Here is a 25,595-nt window from a genome sequence, read left to right on the forward strand (position 1 = left end):
AGAATTTTTCTAAGATTGGAGGGTGAACAGTTGTGTTCTTTTATTAAATGTTGATATATAGCGCTAGTATTGTTTAAATGCGTTGAAATGATTCACCGGGACAACGTTGTCGTTGTATGCTCAATGTATGTATTATTCATATATTTATGAAAAGAGCATTTGAATTTATACACTACATTGGTTTGTTCTAACGTTTTTATAGCTGTGATAAGTTGTTTCTAACCACGAGGTTTTGCGTTATAAACTTCTTGTAGTAAATAATAAATTTAATTTAAGAGTTGCTATTAATAGGCGTCAAATATCTACGAACAATATTTTTAATTGCGTTTTCTTCGATTCTGAAGTTAGGTGTTATTTGATTTTGATAAAATATATTAATAGAGTTTTAGCATTAGGCTTTTCAAAGGATTGTAGCATTCGTTTAATTTGTTCATCAACAATGTAATTAGGAAAATGATTGTTGATGAGTTCTTGTTTATTTTTATTTTATTTCAATGAGTGTATATTATTTCAATGAGTGTATATATATTAATTTAAAACAACTCATTTCCTAATAAGCAAAAACTTGTCACTCGACAACAATCTATCTACATATCTATAAAAGTGAACGTGTCTGTCTGTGTGTGTGTTTGGGTCTGTCTGTGTAAATTTCCCTAAGTAATAACTGTCAATTTTCAGTCTACAGACTCGAAATTTGATATACAGGGTACTGAGATTTGGAAAAATATTTGTAATCCTTTTTGGGCCAAAAATTTGGCTGTTAAGGGGTCAAAGTTCAACGATTTGACCTTTGAGAACTCTACCAAACTCCCCCGCCAATTTTGGGTATAAACAATTGAAATTTTAGATCTAGGTTCCTTGGACATGAATCTAACTAAATAACTTGATTTGAGCCCAAAACAATAAATGTTAAAGGGTCATAATAGGAGTCAAAGTTTAAAAAAATTTGATCTTTGCAGTCTCTACCAAATTTCTGGTCTAAACATTTGAAAATTTACATAAAGGGTATTCAGAGATAGGGCAAGCTTTTTAATCGGTTTGGGTCGAAAATTTGAGCTACCAATATATAAATGTATGTATGTATGTTTGCAGGTCTGCCAAAAACTTTTGACGAATTTTCACAAGATCAGTATCGTTTTGAAGCTCGACCCTTCAGGCGACAAATATCGAAAAATTGGCTAAAAACATTAATTACTTAACCCTCAACTGGGCACTTTTCTACAGTGAGGGGTCGCTTTTTTTCACCGATATTTTCGAAAGTCATCCCCTCTTTTCGATTGTCTAGCCTTAATTTAAACCTACGTCACTTCCGGTTTGGCGGTGATTGTAACAGCAAAGACGTCACGTTTTTTTCCTCCTTCACGGTACGAGCCTGCCTTCCTACTACCACTTTTTTTTTTTTTGCTCAACACACACCTCCAAACACCCCGGCAACACCGGGCAGCCATGTTAGTTTATTAAAAAATTTCAATGCCGTGTATATTTTTATATGTCCTATAGAGGAATGTGTCTCCAACTTGTACATCGGTATGACTAGGACAAGTATATCTTGCCGGCTTACATGTCACGTGTGTTTCCCTACCAGCTCCATTTACCAACACCTTGTAGTACAATAAAGTGCTGGCTAATATTATTATTAGGGTTTTCAAGGGATTGTAGCATTCGTTTTATTTGTTCATCAACAATGTAATTAGGAAAGTAATTGTTAATGAGTTTTTGTTTAATGTTTTTTTATTTTAATGAGTGTATATATATATATATAGTGTATATATATATATATATATATTAATGAGTGTATATATATATATATATAGTGTATATATATATATATATATATATATATATACACACACACACATTATATATATATACGTATATATATATATATATATATATATATATATATATATATATATATATATATATATATATATATTAATTTAAAATAACCCATTTACTAATAAGCAAGAACTCGTCACCCGACAACAATTTAAAAAATAGCATAAATTTGTATTTTTAAATGTCCTATTGAGGAATGTGTCTCCCAAAACAACTTGTGCATCAGCATGACTAGAACCAGTATATCTCGCCTTGTAACACGTGACAAAAACGAATTTAGAAACATTAAAAAATCTGCCATTTTTGCTGTCTTACATTGTAACTTACGCCTCTCTTTCATCGTAACTCATTTGCATAAACAAACCGACTATCAATCAGGTTCAATATGAGGAGGAGGAGGGTAAGCTTAAGTGCTTTTAACGATTTTAATTGATTTTTTCAATGTTCACTAGACGCAATTTTCACTCGCCTGAAGACGACTCATAGAAGTTGAAAACGTTCGTGACTATGGCAAATTTCTTTTTACGTTCGAACAATTGTTATACAGGCAGGTGTATGAATACGTTCTATAACGGCATACACGTTGAATAGTTGGGTTTTATATTTAATCTGTATATTCATGTACGTGTAAATGCGTGCATGTATATATGCCGTTTCATTTAGTTGATCGTCTCGTGTGTATATTTTTACATTTATGCAACAGAAAATGATTGACGTGGATGTATCAAAACAGTTGTAGACAAACAGTTCTTTTTAACACATGTAAATAAACACAACACATACCTGAATTATTTACGAACATTTATTTTCATGATCCGGCCAGCATTTTCAGAGATTACACGTCTTTACACCTTGGTGCCTGAAATAACGTCGCTCCCTGCGTCATGGAGACCAACTCTTGAGTCATCCGTTCCCTCTGATGTCCAGCTAAAGACTCCTAGAATCTCCCTAAATCTACATTTCATCACGTGTCTCAAAAACCAACGGCTGATGTAACCCCAATCTAGTTATTGTGTAGTCCGTTCCCTGTGATGTCCGTTCCCTGTGATGTCCGGCTAACAACTGCTCAAATCTACATTTCATCACGTGTCTCATTACATTATGTCTCACAACAGCTGATGTAACCCCAATCTAGGTATTTGTTTATGCGAACCAAAAATTATGTTTATATCTATTTTCTATTTTCACATTCCTTTTCTGATATTATCATATTATATGTCAATCATTTTTTCCGAATTTAATTATTTATTTTTCTAATCATAATAATTGATCCAGCGACTCGCCGTCGCTTGAATCAATTAATAATAATAACAATGTTTTGACCCTTGGCCCTGCTTACCACAGGCACTATGATCATAACATACACATTGACCTGCCAAATGGAAAACAAACGAATTGCAATTTTCCCTGCTGTTCAATGAAACATGCATAAGAGAAAAATGCTGCCTGTATATATATGTGTGTGTGTGTGTTTATATGTATACAATAAAATACGTATCAGCTAAATAGTAAATTACAACGCAATATTACGAAAATGAACAAATATTTTACTTGTTTGAAATTTATAATTTATATATTTTGGAGTGAAATTTTGTACATTTTTTGTTTGTTTTTTTTCTTCTTTCTTACCATTTCCTTTCCTTATTACTTTGAAATGCTTTCCCTTCAGCTTTGTTTACGTTTTGATAAATTTAGTTTTTATTGTTTTATAAAAGTTCTATTTTACTTGTATTGCTTAAATCTGTATCTTTTCAGCCTATTTTGCTTTTTTTTTTGCTAGGATATTTAACTTTAGTTTTTCATGTTTCTTATTTAGCCTGTGTTCTCTTTTGTCAAACATATTATTCCACTTGTATTATTTATTTTATTTTTTTTTTTACACGGTGGTCACCACTTATCAAGGCCCGGAAGCCACTCAGGGATAAGGGTTATTGCAAGTCAAGTACGTTGGTGTGGAGATTTAATGAATTAATGAAGTATTTACTTAAGGAGGCGGTTCATTAGGAATTTGTTAACATTGGACTTGAAGACATCCAGGTTGTAGTCAGGTGGGAAGCTGGCAGACGGAACAGAGTTCCACAGGCGTGTAGTTCTAAGAAAGAAGCTTTGTTCATGGAATCCCCGTTTCGGTTTAGGCACAGATAAAGAGTGGGGAAAATTATTGACAGTGGTTTCAGCTAGACAGGTGTTTTTTGTGAAAGCTTGGCGAGGGGAGACCATAGATTGGCGCTCAGACGAGCACTTGCCATGAAAATAATGATAAAGCAGAGATAGGCTCACAACGTCTCTTCTGTGGGAGAGAGGTTGCAGGGTAGAGAAAAGGGCATCCCCCACTAAGCCACAAAGTCTATTTTGTACTCTGTCAAGGTAGGATAGGCTGTTTTTAGCAGCTCCTGCCCAGATATGGCAGCAGTACTCCATCCTTGGACGTACTTGGCTTTTTGATCATCTTAGCTTTATTTATAAATTTAATTTTTTTCTTTAGTTTGTTGATTTCGTTTTCCAGTCTAGTCTCTCATTTGGGCTTTATTGGTCCACACTTTAAGCCCAATTTTTTTTTCTTTGTTTAGTTCTATAATTACAGATTTGGGGCCATCATAAATTATATATATTTGTGATATTTTCTGTTTTAATGTGTGAGAGGAGTTTAACATTTTCGATTTGTGATTATATTTTTATTTCAGTTTTTGTTCTTTAGAAAGGCTAATATCGTTTTGTCCTCTTTCATAATTTCTTTGATGCATTCGACTTTTGCTTCTGCTTCTGTGGTTTTATCATCAATGGTTTCTATAAAGCAGTATTTATATTGTATTAAGTTTCTAGCTGTGAATTCTCATGGTGTGTGATTTCCTGTTGTATTAATTCTAGTTCTGCAAGTCTTCCTATTTTTGGATTTTCTTTGTTTGATCTGTTTCACTACAGGGAAGTCATGTGATTCAGGTGGAGTCACTTTTGTAGCAGCATTCCATTACTAGTCTTTATATTATAGTTATGGTCAAGATTGTCTATTCTTTTTGACTTCCGGTTTCTACTCTAGAGACGAGATGATGATAACAAGCAAGATATGGCTCCTTCTATTAGTTTGGTGCAAAAATAATGTCGTTTTTTTAGCGTTCAACCACATATATAAAAACGACATTATTTTTGCACTAACCTAATAATTAATCATTATCTTTCTTTCAGATTATGTGAAAGATCCCCATTTCCCATGTTAAGAATGGCTTTCTTGTCTGTTTAACCATATCTAATTATTCATCCAAATTGATAACACAAACAGGAAGTCAAAAAGATAAAACAATCTGGGATTTTATACTGAGAGACATGTTACAGAGAGTTATGAAAATTAAAAAAAAAATAATAGATTGATAGATTTTTTGTAATCGTCTTCTTTGGTAAATACCAAACTTTGAAATGGATTTAATATCTAGTTATTTTTAAACGTTTAACAAATATACTCAGATATCTATTTATTCTATCTCTTAAGATGTTGTAGGTTTAAATACAATCTTTGTGCTAAACTGACCTTCACTTGATTTCTATTCTTGTCTATTGAAGTGCGAATGTTCGTCCACCAGTTTCCGTTCTGATCAAAGTAGAAATTTCCAGCTTTCCGTTTCAGCTCTTCATTTAACTACCAATGAAAACCAAATAAAAGAAATTGAGTGAAAAAGAAAACAAAAAAACAAAAATAATTTGAATAGCAAGACACAAAAAAAAAATCACAAAAATCGTGATAAAAACAGTGCAACGTTCTGAATTATTCTGACTACGATTCTCATCTTGGTTGCTATTTTCATACGAATTAATGAAATCTCAGAATTTCTTCCGGTGCATTGTTTCGAACCTGGGAATTGAAAATTTTTTAAAACTAAACCCTTTATTTAATTAATAGAAATAGATTATCCTTGTTTAATCTCCCATTAGCTGTTAGAAGTGTTATCCTTAGCACCATAGGTCCATACATATGATTCCAATAAGAATTTTTGGAGTTTGAAACCCATTTTTGTTTAGATGTGTAATATTATTATTAGTTAATATATATATATATATATATATATATATATATGTATATATATATATATATATACTATATAGTCATCAACACAGTACTGTTTCGTTGTATCACAACTCATCAGTGCGGTTAGACTAGCACGTTTCCCTAGCCGGGGATTGAGCCTACAACCATTGCGTTAATAGTCGGCAGTTCTACCCACCGACTCATGGGATCGGTGCTCCCAAATGACCTCAACAAATTCTCATTTAAATAAACACTTGCTCATCCACATATAGTACTGTTTCGCCGCATCACAGCTCATAAGTGCGGCTAGACTAACAATTACCTTAAGCCAGGATTGAAACTCGACCGTCCAAGTAACAGTCAGCGCTTCTCACCATTACATTATTTGGTTGCTGAGTTAGGTTTACGAAATTACAATGTTAAATATTGTCCAAACGCCTAAGCTCTATTTCTTTACACAAAGAGCATTGCTTTTTTTGCTAGCGGCAGTTTGTTATGTTTATGGGAAAGTATGCTTATTCAATTATATTTTACACTTTATACCAATCCTTTAATTTATGAAGCCCGATGTAACTACAGAGCATATATAAATAAATGACAAAATATATCTATATTCGAAATTTCAAGATGTTATCCATCTTACCGTTTATTTCTTTAAGCATGTTAAAATGTTCAATTCTTGATAGCACCTATTTCGTACAACAGAATCATTCATGTAATTATTATGTCAATTTTTGAATTTATTCCGCCCTTAACTCAGAAGAATAGGAACTCATCAACTTTAAATGATTTTCTTTATTTACAAAAAAAAGAATCCACTCAATACTGCAGAAAAATCTTGTAATATTATATAGAAATAATCAAATAATCACAATTTGTTGATTTTATATGCTGGCCCTTTCGGATTGTGTGATAATAAAATTTCTTAAATGGACTTGTGATGTTAGGCTGTGTAAAATGTTAACTTTATTCCAAATCGCTTGTTTCTTCTTTCATCGGTTTATTTTGATTATCAATACTTATAGAAGACATCTGACACAAATCCTATCTAAGAACACTGCCAGACACATAAAAATTTGATAAAATTCGACCCAGCCGTTTTCGAATCCATAAGGAACGAACACACAGATACACAGTTCTCTTTATATAATATATATATATATATATATATATATATATATATATATATATATATATATATATATAGAGAGAGAGAGAGAGAGAGAGGGGGGAGAGATATGAATGTGAATATAGGAATGACCTGGTTAACAACAACTTTAATATCAGCAGGCAAGGCCACCGCTGGTTGGACATTGGTACCTATCTCCTCCATGCAGATATCCACCTGTAAAAAAAAAAAAAAAAAAAAATCAGCGAGTTTATAGAATAAGTTTAAGAGTCATAGAAAAGACATGGATTAACGAAGAGAAAGTACATTTACAAAAAGAAAAATAAGGATTAAAATCAGATTATTGGCCGAGAGCAGAGATCTTCAAATTTTTTACGCTTTGACGAATCTTCATATTGACTCCCTCCCAATGATATACAAAATATTAAGTATTATATATGCGTCAATTGCAAGGTCCATGGTTTTCAAATTCCAACTAGTAATAAAGTAGTCTATATATATATATATATATATATATATATATATATATATATATATATATATATAGTAATTTATAAAATATATATGGCGATTAAGCTACACTGAATATTCTGCGTTTCATCCAACTATAGGATTCGTCAGGCTTATGCGCATAAGCCTGACGAATCCTATAGTTGGATGAAACGCAGAATATTCAGTGTAGCTTAATCGCCATATATATTTTATAAATTACTAACTAGCTCTACCTACGTATTGAGCACTTTTGAAGTAAATACTTAAAGTTTACGCATAAATCTATACTTTCGTATATTAAATTTATGCAAATAAATGAAGTAGTTATATATATATATATATATATATATATATATATATATATATATATATATATATATCTGTTATATATTGGGACCCTACGCCAGCAAGTAGAGATTATGTTAACTAGTATAAATTTCGGTGAAGGTTACATGAAGTACATGTTAGGATAACATAGCAGCAAACGGAAATACATCCAGTACAGCTAGCGTGATTGAGGTGAAGGTTCAAACGTAAGCTCCCTAGGCAAAATGTGCTAGAAGTGCAGGTGTCGAATGATTGGATAAAAATGATCACGTGTTTGAGGGAGAAAAGGTTTTCTGGGCAGTGTGACTTGAGAAGCGAGAAGAGCGACACACTGTGTAAAAATATAGAAAAAAAAAAAAAAACTCAATGAATGTCACCCCGATGATATCGTCTGCATTTCTCAATCCCCAGGTAGAAAAACAAGAAGGAATTAATTTTAACCTCTCTTTTAGTTTCTCCACCCCAACCCCCACCTCACGAGAAAACTTTCTCTCCCCAATGAAATCTTTGAAACTGCAACAGGTCTGCATTATTACCATGAGTTTTATTCATCTTGAGTTAAACAAAAGATAATAATAGCTAGTGGAACAATAGTCAAATAAATATGGAAAGCGACAATAAAAAGAGAAGGCCGCCGACTACACACGTATGCAAAAAAAGACTTTTTTTATTATTTAACTAGCTGGACACCTGGCGTTGCCCGGTCGTAGAATTTATGATTATAGAATCAATTTTATTATACCCAATATATAGTAGTGATTTCAAAAGTTAAAAAAATGCTAACTATTAAAAAAAAAAATTACCCCTTAGCAGCTATTTTTACCGGCTAAAAATCAAATTGAAATTGTTCCATGGAACAATAGTCAAATAAAATACATATAATCGAAGATGCATTATGATATATGATATATATACATATATATATATATATATATGTGTGTGTGTGTGTGTGTGCACGTATGAAATAATGCAACTTGGTTAACGAGAATCAGCGTCGAATGAACAAAACGGCAAACTTCATGTTTAGATATTAGTTTTGAATAATAATTTATGCTATTAAACCTCGTAAAATGCCTATTATAAGTGTATATTATATTATATACGGAATTGTAATAATAAATAATAGAAAGACAGGATGAACGAAATGTAAGGAAATAGTAAAACCTGTCAAGATAGCTACAAGACAAAGATGAGAGAAAATAGGAATACGCTTAGATATGATATTTTAATTCATGCAGATTTGATATTTATGATTATAGAATCAATTTTATTATACCCAATATATAGTAGTGATTTCAAAAGTTTAAAAAAATGCTAACTATTAAAAAAAAAGATTTACCCCTTAGCAGCTATTTTTACCGGCTAAACATCAAATTGAAATTGTTCCACAGGTCCAAATTTATTATATATCAAGTTTCAAATCTGTAGACCAAAAATTCAGAGAGGAGTTTGGTAGAAACCGTTCTGCACACAAACAGACGTGGTCACTTTATATATGTTGATATTCTAGAATTGTTTCATCCTAAATGCCATACAATTATACAAAAAACATATGTATAGATAGAATTGAGTGTAATAAGTAAATTCAAGTAATCATACAATAAGAAACCATAAAAAACTGATAATTAATTAATGAACGTTCGTTTTTCAAAAGAATATGCAAATTAGTTAACCTTCACATATTCATGACTGAATATATTTAAAAATTCGCTTTAATAATTTTAAATAGAAAAAATAGGCTTTTAATATCAATGTCAGTGCGACAAAACTCTCAACTTACAGATAAACATTGAATCTCGTTTACAATATTAATAGATTCTTTGTAGATATTTTTTATATTTAGGTGTCAAAAATTAAGGTTTTATTCGAAAAAAAATATTTGATAAAATCCGCTTTGAGTTATATTTTTGTTCAACTTTGGGTTTAATTCATACTTAATTATTAGCAAGATCTTGAAAAAAAAAAAAAAAAAAAGACGATGATGACAACAAAAAATTTTATGATTTCATTAAAGACACAAAAGTTTACCGGTCGTATAGTAATGATTATTTGAAGTTTGGATTTCACAGAACTGGAGATGTTTTTTTTTTCCCCAAGGTAGTCACCACTTATCAAGGCCAAAAAGGCCACTCGAGGATAAGGGTTAATGAATGTAAGGTGGTAGTGTAGTAATCGTTAATGGTGTAGATTGTGTAGACTTTGGATTATTTAAAGGGACGGTTCAACAAGAATTTGTTTACATTGGACTTGAAGGCTACCAAATTGTAACTGATACACAGATTCTTTCTCTGCTATGTATTGTATGCTGCCGAATGCCGTTTAATGAAACAATAGTTTCAAGTAAGATGAAAGGACCATTTACTAACTAGAGGGACCTGTGGAAATTCCACAGCAGACTCATTAATACGTAATATATTGATGTTGGCATTCTGTGGATGTTTAGCGTAAAGGGAAATGCCCTGATATTATTGTAGCTCTTTTGTTAAAACTGCAAAAGTATTTCTAAGCTAGCATAGACGTCCAGTCATAAAATACGCTTAAATAAGTTATCTAAATTTATGCAGATTTCGTATATATTATTATAGAATCAATTTTCTATCGATTTTTATATATCATAAAGTTGTGATTTCAAAAATAAAAAATATATCCATATGACTTGAGTGTATCAGCTTGAATCTAAACCGAAACCAAAACTTATGAAGAAAAAATATATGTATACATATATATATATATATATATATATATATATATATATATATGAACAAACAGTTAATAAAATATGTTAAAAACACTTTGAAATGAGTTAAAAACATATTTAATCTGAAAAGGAAACACTAGATAAATGGATAGTCCTTAATCCGCGGAGTTTCGAAGAAATACTTTCCTTCTCATCAGAGAGTAGGAATTAGCAAAATGCGGGATCGGATTTTGCATGCAGAAATATTTGATGAAACAACAAGTAAGTCAAAGATCTTACTTGAAAACAAAATAAGTTAAGCAGAGGGAATATGGTAAAGAAAAAGGTGATTACACATGAATGGATAGTCTGGTGGAAGATAAAAAATCCAGTGACGGTAAAATCCAAATGTAAAACTTCAAGAAAGTTAAAAGAATTTCCATTTGTACAAGTAAAATCCAAGGAAATCCCGTAATTGGAAGAAGATGGTCCATAATAATCCAAAGGCAGAAATCCATGGAATAATTCACAAAAATGTGTACAAGGAAAAAAGAAGATTCCAATAATATTATTGGAATCTTTTACTTGTACAAATGGAAATTCTTTCTATGAAGGATTCTTGGTAAAATTATTTATTACAAAAAATCAAAGGTCATAACAATTAAACGACAGTCACTCGGGAGAAAAATATGTGAGTGTGACACAGAAAATAACACAAACGCTATCGTGTTAATATATTATGTATGTCTATGTATTAATTCATAGATAATCCTTCAAACTAAAAGTGTTTGACATTCCAGTGGTTGTCAAAATTATAGGCAATGCAAAAGTCAACTATTTAAGAAAATAAAAACTGTGTTCGATAAAGCTCAATTAGCTTCATATGAGGTGGCAGATATTGTTTTTAAACAGAATTTCAACGATATTATATATTTTTATTTTTCATTTTATTTGGCACAGTGGTTAGATGCGTTGAGTCTCTATGGTTCCATGTGAGCATTGTCTGAAGATAACTGTTTCAATCCTACCCAAAGCAGACCAGATGATTACTTGGCCAAAACGTGATGAGGCAACAACAACTATGGAAGGAAGTAATTACTGGGAATACAGTTAAGAGACTCAGTATTCATATCCTATCACGGTTAATCACCTGAAGAAGGCAAGAGGATGAGTTGGCCGAAACGTGGTGAAACAACAACTATGCAGATGAGGATAACAGTTCACAAATAAATAAATAAATAAAATACATAAATTACTTATCTCAAAGGATTCCAATAAAAAATAATATATAATACCATTCGGTACGGACCTGATAATAGAAGACCAGATAAAAACGAATAACTTGGATTTATAAGAGCAAAAAATCCAACCTTGATCACCTTTCGTGATGCAATGGATAGAGGCATTGAATGTCTACGGTTCCAGGTGAGCATTGTCTGAAAATAGCGGTTTCAATCCTAATCAAAGCAGGCGACAACTATAGAAGGCAGTAATTACTGAGGATACAGTTACAAGACTCAGCATCCCTATTACGTCACGGTTAATCACCTGAAGAAGGCCAGAGGATAAGTTGCCTGAAACGTGTTAAAACAACAATAACTATGAAATAGAAAACAACCGTCTACAAATAAATAAATAGAATTCTAACAAGAAAAAAAATGGTGAAAATTATGCTTGCTGAATAAGAAGTCAGCAAGACTCATCTTTCAAGCAAGACAATTCAGAGAAGGATCCGTGATTTGATTAAAAATATTGAAGAAAGTGTAACAGCCAAATTTCAAAATAGTCGATTTTCTCTCCAAATCAATGAATCAACTCACATTATGAACAATTAATTGCATTTATACATGCAATCGTTGAAGACGCCATAATTAATCAATTTCTTCTTGTGCAAACAGTTAACAACAAGAAAACGATCAAGATATTTTCATACAATTATAATATGCCTCAAAAAATGGTCGGCTCCCTAAAAGTTTCCACATCTTTAATTGAAAAACAGAATCCTAACATTGTATGAACTTTTACACACAGAACTTTTTTCAAAGAAAACATAGACTGAACTTAAAAAGGTCTTAAATCAGTGATTGAGATGATTGCTTTCATAATAACTCGGTCGATAACATCTAGAATTGTTAAGTTGTGTAAAGATATGGATTCTCAAAATGTTTGTTTCGTCCAAAATGCTACCAAAGGCAAGATTTTCCCCTGAAACACTGAACGAAAGCAATATATAGTAACAGCAGTGCACATCAAGATGGACAGGCTGAGAGAAACCCTCCACTGAAACAACTATCCAGAGAGCATGACGTCAGCTCTAAGAAATCTGGACCAGACACAAAAGGACACCACTCAGAAACTCACCACAGTTTGTATACCATACATGAAGGGCTTGTCTGAAAAACTTCAACGAATATGTAATCCATATAACATCAGGACAGTATTCAGGAGTGATTCAACTCTCCGGAAACAACTTGTCAAGCCCCTTACAGAAAAAATCATGACTAAGAACTGTGTATATGAAATCTCATGTAAATGTGGAAAACTATACAAACACGAAACATGTGGTTCACTAAAAGTACAGTTACTTCTGGAAAATCTACAACAGTGTAGTAAATAATGGGCAATCAACAATTCCCCCACTAACCAACAATCACGAGGTTGTCTCCTCAGCAACCGACAAGGCTAACATGCTTGCCAGTCGGTTTGCCTCAAACTCCACACTGGACCCTTCCAACCACCCCCTACCTGACTTTCCTATGCGGACAGACGCCACACTAGACGATCTGAAAACCACCCCTGCTCAGGTGCATGCTATCATAAAAAACCTTGATACCTCAAAAGCATGTGGACCCGATCTTATCCCAGCTGTGCTATTAAAAAAGTGCTCAGCCGAAGTAGCTCCAGTTCTCTCCAAACTCTACAACAAGTGCCTTAATGAAGCTTGCTTTCCGGGCTGTTGGAAAACTGCTTCTGTTGTACCAGTATTCAAGAATTCTGGCGAAAGGACAGACCCATCAAATTATCGCCCCATTAGCCTCCTCCCACTTTTTGCCAAAATATTTGAGACCATAATTAACCATGCTCTAGTCCATCATCTTACAGATGCTAAACTACTGACTGACAAACAATATGGATTTAGACAAGCCCGTTCCACAGCAGACATCCTAACTGTGATCTCTGAATGTATATACCATTCACTGGACAAAGCGGGGGAGGGCAGAGCGGTAGCTCTAGATATATCTAAGGCTTTTGACAGGGTATGGCATGAGGGTCTCCTCAGTAAAATCAGATCATACGGTATCACTGGTAGAATACTTAACATAATTAAATCCTTCGTAGATAAGAGAAAAATCCAGGTTGTCCTCGACGGTCGTACATCTAAACAATATGATATAAATGCGGGGGTGCCCCAGGGTTCTATCCTTGGACCTCTATTGTTCCTGATATTCATAAATGACCTCCCCGACAAAATTGCCTCTGAGATGGGTATATATGCTGATGACACTACACTCTATGGCAGACACGACAGGAAGACGAATGAACACATTTCTAAAGAAATGGCAGAAACACTAGAGGAAGACCTCCAATCTGTAGTGGAATGGGGACAAAAGTTGTTGGTCGCGTTCAATGCTGCCAAGACTAAACTAGTTTCATTCAATAATTACAAGAAACCCTCTCTACCACCCATAGCAATGGCCAACGACTCTTTATCTGAGAGTCCATCTTTCAAACTCCTTGGCCTAACGTTCACAGGAAACATGAGTTGGAACAATTACATTGAAGGCATTGCCAGGGCCACTGCAAGAAAGGTAGGCTCTCTCTACCGTGCTAGAAAACTACTAACACCCGAAAGTATCCTGTACCTCTATAAGGCCACCATTCGCCCATGTATGGAGTATTGCTGCCACATCTGGGCTGGTGCATCTGCTACTAGTCTCTCGCTCCTTGACAAGGTTCAAAAGAGAGTCGCAAACCTGATAGGCCCTGAACTGGCATCTAAGCTTCAGCCTCTGTCCCATCGACGAAATGTTGCATCACTCTGCCTTTTCTACAAGTATTTTAGTGGTGAATGCTCTGACGAACTGCAATCACTTGTGCCCCCACGACGTGAGCACCCTCGACAAACCCGACAGGCTGCTAAATCCCACCCCCACACTGTAGAGATCCCTAGATGTAAAAGATCTTTTTACTCCAATAGTTTCTTCCCCAGAACTGCAAGACTCTGGAATTCCATTCCAGGTCCCTGCTTCCCCAACAGTACTGACGTGCAGAAGTTCAAGTGTAACGTGAACCGACACCTTGCTGCCCAAATCCCTACATAGTACCCCAGTAGTTGTTGCCCCTGATAGTAGCCCCCTACACCAAAGTGGCAATTTGCCTTGTTTGGGGTGAAAATGTAATAAAAAAAAAAAAAAAAAAAAAAAAAAAAAAAGTTAGAAGAACATCGAAAAGCCGTAGTACGTAGAAAGATTGGAAAATCGTTATAGTTAAGCATTTCTGGAAGGGAAAGGGAAACCATCTACCATTATGTGACAAAGTAAAAATTATAGACAAAGAAGAACGGTAGAAAGTAAGATGACTCAAAGAAGCAGAAAGATAACCAATTACTAAATAGACCTAATATAGAATTTAATACGACATAGGAACCGTTAATTATAAACAACAGATAATATATACAAGTAATAAGTACAAACATTAACATATATATAAATTTACAGTAATATATAGTAATAATAATTAGTAATAAATAATGACCTTTACAGCTAGAAATAAAAATAGGATTAAGCCTAAAATTCATACTAGAATCGTTCGTGTGGCGCAGTGGTTAGAGTACTTGGAAAAATCAATTGTAAAACGTGATATTCTCCTGAAGGTTGAAGGTTCAGTCCTCAGTGTGGGCAACCGGAAAATACAATTGCGAATTACTTAGAGCCTCTATCCAGTCATGGCTGACAGAACAAGAAAGTGAAGTAAGTAAAGAGTTCTGCTCGAAATTCCGTCCAAATTCCCGAGTTCGACAGAAACATTCCCGAGTTCGACAACATAGACATGTAGAAGGTCGGAGGTTACATCGACCGAAACGTGTGAAAATCACACTCAAGATGAGAACAGTAGTCCGATGAATGTAAATTATATGAACATTTAAAAATATGAAAGATAAAAAACATTGAAGAAGAGTTAAGAGTATATCTGTCTTATAGTTGCAGTAAAGAGGGCACCAAGCATTAATTTCGCTATTATTATTCTATATATTATTATTCTATATATTATTATTCTATATATGGTACTAATTAGCTGATGCGTTTTATTTCCATGAATGAAAATATCCTTATATGATTTGATTTAGTTTTCATTTAAGTTTATTGCATTTTATTCTTTAAATTTCTGTGACAGGTGTGCCACGAAAATTTGAAGAACTCAATAATGTACCGACATGTTAAAAAGGTTGGGAACCACATGCCTAGACATTTGCAGCACACGAAATACACTGAAAATAGTTTGATTGAACAAAACAGATAATCATGTTTTTATTCAATTTTTTAATACTTCTTTTCATATCAGCGTTGGGAAACTTATCCATAATATAAATCTCACCTGTCTGTTTAAAAGTATGTATGTATGTTTGTATGTCTACCTAACTCTTTCGACATACGCAACGAATTTTCACAAGATTGGAATCATTTTGAAGCTCGACCGAAAAATTGGCCAAAAACATTAATTCTTTCAGTTGTCTGCAATGAAGGTCGATTTTTTCGTTGACATTTTTTGCCAAGCCATTCAACCCTCGCATTTACGACGTCGCATAAAAGGCATTATTTTGACTGTCCGTGACGTCACAACCAGGGTAGGCACATCGGTAAGACAGTTTTTTTTGTTTACAAAGGTGTCACCACTTATCAAGGCCCGAAGGCCACTCGAAGATAAAGGTCACTGAGTTTACAGTAGTCAATGGGATAATTTCTTAGTAATCGTTAGTAGTAGAAATTTGGTAAATTGAATTATTTAATGGGATGGTTCATCAAGAATTTGTTTATGTTGGACTTGAAGACAACCAAATTGTAGTCAGCTGGAAAACAAACTAACGGAAGAGAGTTCCGCAGACGTGCAGTTCTAAGAAAGAAGTTTTGTTCATGGAATCTACGTTTCGGTTCAGGCACAGATAAAGAGTGGGGAAAATTATTGACAGTGGTTTCAGCTAGACAGGTGTTTTTTGTGAAAGATTGGCGAGGGGAGTCCATAGATTGGCGCTCAGACGAGCACTTGCCATGAAAATAACGATAAAGCAGAGATAGGTTCACAACGTCTCTTCTGTGGGAAAGAGGTTGCAGGGAAGGCATCCTCCACTAAGCTACAAAGTCTATTTTTAACTCTAGCAGCTTGTTCTCAAATATGGCAACAGTACTCCATCATTGGACGTACTTGACTTTTATATAGATAGAGAATTGCACCAGCAGTGAGATATCTACTGAACTGGTGGAAAGATCCCACAATTTTTCCAGCGACCTTGGCAACAGATTTGATGTATGTGTTCTATTTCAAATCAGGAGTAAAGATCCAGAAGCTTGTCGAAACATGGAGCCTCCCCAAGACGAGAGCCATTCATTTTAATTGATGCCAGATGGGGATCAGAGCGTTGATGATGTAAAGATAGAAGCTTGATTTTAGATGCATTAAAAGTAACCAGCCTCCTCTTTCCCCATTGTACTATGTGCTCAAGATCAAAGGAGAGAGAAGTTTTCATCTTTGTCCTCTGGCACGTTACAGGTTCGAACCTGCTTACTACTCCTATTTTTTTTTTTTTTACTCAACCAACACTCTTACACACACCTCCACTTTCTTTTCTGCCTTGGCGTCATGGGTTCAGCCTGCCTGCCTACTACAACTTGCTCAACACACACCTACAAACACCCGGCTAGTCTATAATATAAATCTCACCTGTCTGTTTAAATGTATGTTTGTAGGTCTCTTTCGACAGGGGCAACGGATTTTCATGGGATCAGTATCGTTTCGAAGCTCGACCATCCGGATGACAAATATAAAAAAATTGGCCAAAAACATTAAATCCTTCACCTTCAACTGGACACTTTTCTACAAGGAGGGGTCGCTTTTTTCGCCGATATTTTTGAAAGTCATCCCCTCTTTTCGATTGTCTAGCCTTAATTTTAACCTAAGTCACGTCTGGTTTGGCGATGGGTGCAGCAGCAAAGACGTCACATTTTTTTTACATTCTTTTCCTCCTTTGTAGTATGGGTTCAAACCTGCCTACTACTTTTTTTTTTTTTTTTTGCTCAACACATGCCTCCAAATACCTGGGCAACACTGGGTACACCGGCTAGTATATATAAATGTTTTTTTGTTTTTTTTTGCTCAACACACATCTCCAAACACCCGGACAATACCAGGTACTCAAGCTAATATATATATATATATATATATATAAGTATAAATTTTGTGTCATTAATTTTGATTATTTCAAGCATGTTAAAATGAATTCAAAATATGTGATCGATCACATTAGAGAAATCATGAGGCTTCTATCTTTAGATCGCATCTACAAAAATGACATTGAGGTCACCAGGTCATGCAATCGTCTGGTTATCACTTGTTTAGAAATTCAAACATATAAGATGCTTTGACATTTCTGAATTTTTGAGATGATGATAAAATTTGTACTAGAATTGTTTGCAAGGACCCGTGGCGCAGTGGTTAGAGTACTTGGCAAAATCAATTGTAAAAGTGATATACTTCTGAAGATTGAAGGTTCAATCCTCAGTGTGGGCAACTGAAAAGTACATGGGATTTCTGTTCAATCATTGCTAATGGAGTGAGGGTGTGCTATCCTCGTGAATAAAGGGTTCCACAAGAAATTCTGTCCAAGTTCAACGGAAACATTTCCAAGTTCGACAGAAACGTTTCCAAGTTCAACAAAAACATTTCGACAAGATACCCCTGAAGAAGATCGGAGGTTACATCGACCAAAACGTTGTAAAAATCACCCTCAAGATGAGAACAGTAGACCGATTAATCCAAATTAAACAGATTAGATAGTTGGTTGCTTTTTTGCATGGAGATAAGTATATACAACACCACTTTAATTATGTTTTTTTTTTATGAACAGCTTTCATGTTTCCGTTTCAATTTGTTTGGATTTTTTATTGATACAAATATATAAAGTTGAGTTTTTTCTCGCTCTAACATTGGTATTAAAAGCCTCATTTTTCTCTTGGTATTTATTTGCAAAATAAATCAAAATGCGACACAACGCCATTTTCAGTTCACAGATGAATGGTTGTTTTTGTTTTATGCCACATTCAACCTTTTCCAGTTATTTAATGCTGAATCCGGTAATCTTGGGAAAAAAGTTTTTATGCTTCAAGTTCTTTATATCTTCAAATATTTATTTATAGAGTTTGGTTTGGTTGTTTTGTTTTACAGTATATGAATCCCTTTTGGGTTCAATCATTTGGCAAAACATTTCATGCTTCAAGTTGCTTATGTCTGTAAATATTTATTCATGGTGTTTAATTTGGTTGTTTTCTAGTGAAGAATTGCTGTTTTTGTTTTTGGCTTTGCAGGACATGATTGAGTTTTGCAAAAGGGAAAAAAACAATGACATCAATGTTTTGGGCATTTTAGGTCAGGAAACCAATATCTTCAGACAATCTGATCTGGTAGCACCAGGGGTAAATAAAGACATTATAAATCAGTTTCTACACTATGCCAGCATATAACATGTATAGACGATGATGATGATGATGAGGATGACGATGATGATGACGATGCTTCAAAAGTTAGGATTTCTTGAACTGTCTTTTGCTTTTATTTTTTGAGCCTTCAATGAACTTCTGTAGGTTATGTACACATGTGCATATCTAATCAGATGCTCCTTTATGCTAACGAATCGGCACCTACTAAAGCGAAGAAGCCACTCGAGGATAAGGATAAATAAAATTGCCATTCAGAAGCTGAATGATATTATTAGAATATTAAAAAAGAAAAGGACAAAAATGAAATTAAGAGAGGATACTCTGACAAATATTTGTTGACATTAAATTTGAAAGATCCTAAGTTATACTTTACATGAAAGCAATTCTATAGCAATGCGATCGAAAAATGGGAAGTTCTTGTAGTGGTGGTAGAAGATGAGCTTTTGTTGTTTATTTTCGTAATATTGCATTATGATTTGGCTTTCAAACGTATCTTTTACATATTTTATTTTATATAGCATTTAAATATATTTATGCATATTGTTATCACTTAAACATATCACCATGATTAATTTATTACTTTTTATTTTAGAGCATTAAAGCATCATTCATATCTTCAATATGAATGATGCATGTTGACCCCAAAACTACCTTCTTTAGTCAGCAGAACATTAGTCATCTTCCATCATGATAATGCTTCCTCACACAGCACTAAAGAGAATTTGGTTGGGAAATATTGTATCATGCTCCATATTCTACTGACCTAACTCCATCAGATTATCACTTATTTCATGGATTACAAAAGCATTTAGATAACCTTAGGTTAACATCATGGGAAGAGATTGAACATGAGTTAGAATCATAGTTCACATCAAAACAAAGAATTTTACAAGCAAAATATTTATAATCCTGTTGACAGATGGAATCATGTTATATAAATAGCAGACTTTGTTATTGTTATTTAAGATATTCAAAAGGATAGTTTTTCATGAAATTTTTAATCAGCAAAAAACTTATGCAATAATCTAAAATATAGTGTTTGCTTTTGTTTTCAATAAATTTTCATCCGATTTGCTAGAAATGTTTTACCTGAATGATTTTAACATTTGTGTTGAAACGTGGAGACAATCCAAAGTGAAGGATCCAGTTTAGTCGTGCACCAAGTAATAGGATCACATCGGATTCTTTCAAAACTCTGAAAAATGAAGTAAGACCTCCAAATAACATTTAAAACATTGCACTTTGAACAAGTTTTTGGACCTGAAAAAAGTGAAAATCTTTTTTTTTTTTAAGGAAAAATGAAAATTGCTGACAGAAATCGAACCTGTGAGGCTACTGGATATTTTAATATATACCAAGTGCCTTCAATAAGTTTCCAGACTATTTTGTACAGGCATTTAAAATTGTCATAGACTCTTGAAAACTCAGTATGTTATTGCCATACACCTTATGAGATGACTGGCCAATTTTTATGATTTTATGTTCAAATGAACAGATACAGCAGGAATTGGAATACACCCTACTAAAGTTTGTCCCAAGACAATTGAGGAGATGAAAGAGGCTGTGAAGAGAGTCATTGACACGCTAACACAAAAGGACTTCTTGATGCTCATCTTGGTCAAATAGTCTGTGATAAAGATGTAGTTGTGGACTGATGCATTGTCCAAACTTTGCACAAATCTTCCGCATCTTCAGTTCCTTGTGAATAATTGTGTGTACAGTTCCCACACTGACATCAAACTATGCGCTTATTGTCTCTATAGACCTACGATGGTCCTTATCCACGAAATTATTTATTTGGCCAATTAACTTTGGTGTTCTGACTTCATTACTCCTCCCACAACTCTCATCATCCCACACAGACTCCCTGCCTTCCTTGAATCTCTTATGCCACTCAAAAACTGATGTGCGATTCATGCAAGATGGTCCAAAAGCAGTAGGAGAATGTTTATTTAGAGGAAAAAATAGGAACTACTTCCTCTAAAGATGGTTGCGATTGTGATGATGTTGCTTCTAGGAAGAAATGTAGGATTTTATAACAAATAAATGTGTATAAAAAGGCGTTCTAAAGTCACATAAGATAGTGACTAATAGTCTAGACATAATAAATTTGTATGTGGCATTTGTTGTTGCAAACCTACGGTATTTTGGTCTGGAGGGGAATTTCTGCAATCAAAATATTATATATGGAGATAAAAACCATAAGAAAGAGTATTAATTAAAAAACATAAGAAATAGACACTAATCGACAATAAGAAAGTAAGAAAGAGTTATTTTTCTGGAAAATGCATGAAGCCCGTTGATGTAAAGAGTTAACAAGGATGAAAAATGATTATCGCAAAAAAGGATACGCCTATTGACCTTAGTCTTGAAAAGATCAAGGAAGAAAAACAGTCTGCAGGAAGAGAGTTCCACAACCTTGCAGTTCTTGGAAAGACTTGGCCTTTTGGTCAAGATCAAAGTGTAGTATCTGTTCTTCAGATGCTGCACTTCATTTTCTTGTTCTCTTTCGGTGGAGGAGAAATCCTTCACGACTGAGACAATTTTTATTTTTGTACCTTTTCTCCACGTTAAAAAACGACCCTGGTGTCTAACTCTGTCCCGTGGGGAGGCATAGTAAATAGGTACAATGAGGTATCAAAATAATGGATAGATCAACAAGTCGAACGAGCTGAAACAAAGGAAGCAGGTAATCGATCAGAAAATTCTGAAGAACACATGTCATAATAGTATTTATAAAACAAAAACGATTGAGACTAGCAACATCACGTCTTTGAGAAAGAGATTGCAGTAAAGAGGAAAAGGTTGGGCCAATCAAATTGAAGATATGTTTCAGCAAATTATCAAGAAAAAAACAAACAAACAATAAAACATAAAAACGGAGTAGTTGATTTACTTGGATCGTGCAGGGGACGCACACAAGTGGTGGTTATCTGCGACAACACCTTTTCCCATCGGAGTAGGTAAAAAGGGAAATCCGGTTGATGTGAGGAATGCAGCAATTTCATTTTCCGCTTGTGCATAAGCAGCACCTGAGAAAAGTAAAAAACAACTTCTAACTGATAAACCATTTCCCTCGTCCTCCAAATAAAAAGGCCCAGAAATAATTAAAAAAAAAGAATTTTCAAAAATTAAATTCACTACAAACTTTTTTTTTTCATAGAATCATTTTTAGATCACATAACTGAATCAAGTTAAAAAAAAAAAAAGGGTGGATTTGAAAGGCTTCTGACTCCTGACCATAAATGTGCACCTTAGTCAAGTGAAAGCTGCAGCAAAGTCAACAAAGCAGACGATGGTCTTTTGCTGATAACACGATGTTTGAATGTTAAGCGCTGGTCAACAATAATTTAATACATTCGTCAAAATTAATGATTAGGATGTGGTTCCGATCAAGAATGGTTTTACTAATGCCTTTGTTTGCCCCTGTCAGTGAGGGTGTACAACTCCATGGCTCGTTCATTCTTCTGCCAGCACACATTACGGTCCACTTCTGCAAAACGAGTCGTCTCCCAACAGAGATGATGATAGTCCTCGGCAAGCCCGCAGTTAGCTATTTTTGTATGCCTGGAAAGCTCCATTATCCTACCCAATATCCAAATTTTTTATGCCTTCTGCTTGACCTTGGGGTTTCACAGGCTGTTTTTCTGACTGTACTTTTGAAGGACTGCCACATATTTTCGGCTGAGGCACTGTCATACTGAAGTGCTTCAAGACCACTAAAACGATTAGACAGCTTTAACCGAAAGGCATCTCCAAGGCCTTTACTTTTCAGTTTGGCAACATCAAATCTCAAAGCTTATTTTCTTGCTAACCTTTGGACACAGACGCATTTTAGCACGAATCAGGATGTGATCGAATCCATTCTTATTGCCACTTTCTGCACTATGGTATGCATGACAGTTGAGTATGCTAGAAGCCCTGTGGGCCTTAACAAGAATATGGACGATCTGATTACATGTGACACTGTTGTTAGAGTACCACATAATAAAATAGCGTCGAGGGTGCTAGAAGCGTGTACTCAAAACTGTTAGGTTCAACAGAGCACAGTTCCCTTTTCATGTCAAGAATCTAAATTTATTCAATGATATTTTATAATGCAATTCTGGTATCTGATTGGTTTATTCTTATCACCCCTGGCTTTAAATATAATCGTCCAAATTTTTATGATTAGACCTTCTTATTATTTTTATTGGGTAAGGGTGGTCTCCTCGCTGCATCAGTTGCGGAAGACTTGGGTAGAAATACCCTTCCTGACATTGCCATCTGGCTTTCAGGTGGAGTAAGTCCATTATTACTGCCTCAGGTGGTTTTAGTAGGGAATGCTGACAAGGTTGTCCCGGTAATTTCTTGCTAGGTCAGAGTACTCCTTCTTTAGGGGCTCTGGCGATTCTCCCCACATTCAGACCTTGTGTCACATCTTGCTGCGGTAGACAGTAAGTAAATCCCTACTCTACCATTATGTCCAAAATATTGCAAGAGAAAGTTTAGCATGAGAATATTTACATTTAAATAACATTCAGTGGAGTATAATTATCTATTGGTAGATTACACTTATTAATTAGTAGAGGTTAGAAATTATTTGAAGGTTACTCTCTGACTTATACCATAAAATTATTTGAAGGTTACTCTCTGACTTATACCATAAAATTATTTGAAGGTTACTCTCTGACTTATACCATAAAATTATTTGAAGGTTACTCTCTGACTTATACCATAAATTATTTGAAGGTTACTCTCTGAATTATACCATAAAATTATTTGAAGGTTACTCTCTGACTTATACCATAAAATTATTTGAAGGTTACTCTCTGAATTATACCATAAAATTATTTGAAGGTTACTCTCTGACTTATACCATAAAATTATTTGAAGGTTACTCTCTGACTTATACCATAAAATTATTTGAAGGTTACTCTCTGACTTGTACCATAAAATTATTTGAAGATTACTCTCTGAATTATACCATAAAATTATTTGAAGGTTACTCTCTGAATTATACCATAAAATTATTTGAAGGTTACTCTCTGACTTATACCATAAAATTATTTGAAGGTTACTCTCTGACTTATACCATAAAATTATTTGAAGGTTACTCTCTGACTTATACCATAAAATTATTTGAAGGTTACTCTCTGAATTATACCATAAAATTATTTGAAGGTTACTCTCTGACTTATACCATAAAATTATTTGAAGGTTACTCTCTGAATTATACCATAAAATTATTTGAAGGTTACTCTCTGACTTATACCATAAAATTATTTGAAGGTTACTCTCTGACTTATACCATAAAATTATTTGAAGGTTACTCTCTGACTTATACCATAAAATTATTTGAAGATTACTCTCTGAATTATACCATAAAATTATTTGAAGGTTACTCTCTGAATTATACCATAAAATTATTTGAAGGTTACTCTCTGACTTATACCATAAAATTATTTGAAGGTTACTCTCTGACTTATACCATAAAATTATTTGAAGGTTACTCTCTGACTTATACCATAAAATTATTTGAAGGTTACTCTCTGACTTATACCATAAAATTATTTGAAGGTTACTCTCTGACTTATACCATAAAATTATTTGAAGGTTACTCTCTGACTTATACCATAAAATTATTTGAAGATTACTCTCTGAATTATACCATAAAATTATTTGAAGGTTGCTCTCTGAATTATACCATAAAATTATTTGAAGGTTACTCTCTGAATTATACCATAAAATTATTTGAAGGTTACTCTCTGACTTATACCATAAAATTATTTGAAGGTTACTCTCTGACTTATACCATAAAATTATTTGAAGATTACTCTCTGAATTATACCATAAAATTATTTGAAGGTTACTCTCTGACTTATACCATAAAATTATTTGAAGGTTACTCTCTGAATTATACCATAAAATTATTTGAAGGTTACTCTCTTAATTATATCATAAAGGCAACAATTTGTTTTGAGAACAATCATGTTTTGGATAAAGGGTAGTGAAAATACAACAAATATGTACTTCATCAGTTCTGGTGTGGGTTTCCGAAAACGGTTGTTCTGGAAGATGTTCCTCTGGTTAAGTAAGTCTTTTTAGTAGGAGAGGTGAGGTAAATTATTGTCCTCCCATATATGAGAGTCCTTTCTCCTTCCGTATATGAGAGTTTCTTCTCCTCCCATATATGAGAGTGCCTTCTCCTCCCGTATATGAGTCCTTCTCCTCCCGTATATAAGAGTTCCTTCTCCTCCCGTATATAAGAGTTCCTTCTCCTCCCGTATATAAGAGTTCCTTCTCCTCCCATATATAAGAGTTCCTTCTCCTCCCGTATATGAGTTCCTTCTCCTCCTGTATATGTTCCTTCTCCTCCCGTATATGAGAGTTCCTTCTCCTCCCGTATATGAGAGTTCCTTCTCC

At 34.0% G+C, this 25,595-nt stretch overlaps 1 protein-coding gene across 1 annotated transcript in view; it reads right to left on the reverse strand.

Moving 5' to 3' along the window:
• The window catches only part of LOC145291155 (2-hydroxyacyl-CoA lyase 1-like), a 174,026-nt gene that overhangs the window by 46,539 nt on the left and 101,892 nt on the right, over positions 1–25,595 (reverse strand). The window contains exons 9-12 of the mRNA XM_080136684.1: positions 22,087–22,222; positions 20,280–20,385; positions 7,119–7,202; positions 5,363–5,470 (exon numbers count right to left, since the gene is read on the reverse strand). Coding sequence (XP_079992810.1) covers positions 5,363–5,470; positions 7,119–7,202; positions 20,280–20,385; positions 22,087–22,222 — 434 coding nt within the window. The remainder of the gene's footprint in view (positions 1–5,362; positions 5,471–7,118; positions 7,203–20,279; positions 20,386–22,086; positions 22,223–25,595) is intronic.

Source organism: Euprymna scolopes, chromosome 12 (genome assembly GCF_053919585.1).
Source record: "Euprymna scolopes isolate OS-2025 chromosome 12, ASM5391958v1, whole genome shotgun sequence".
Lineage (NCBI taxonomy): Eukaryota > Metazoa > Mollusca > Cephalopoda > Sepiida > Sepiolidae > Euprymna > Euprymna scolopes.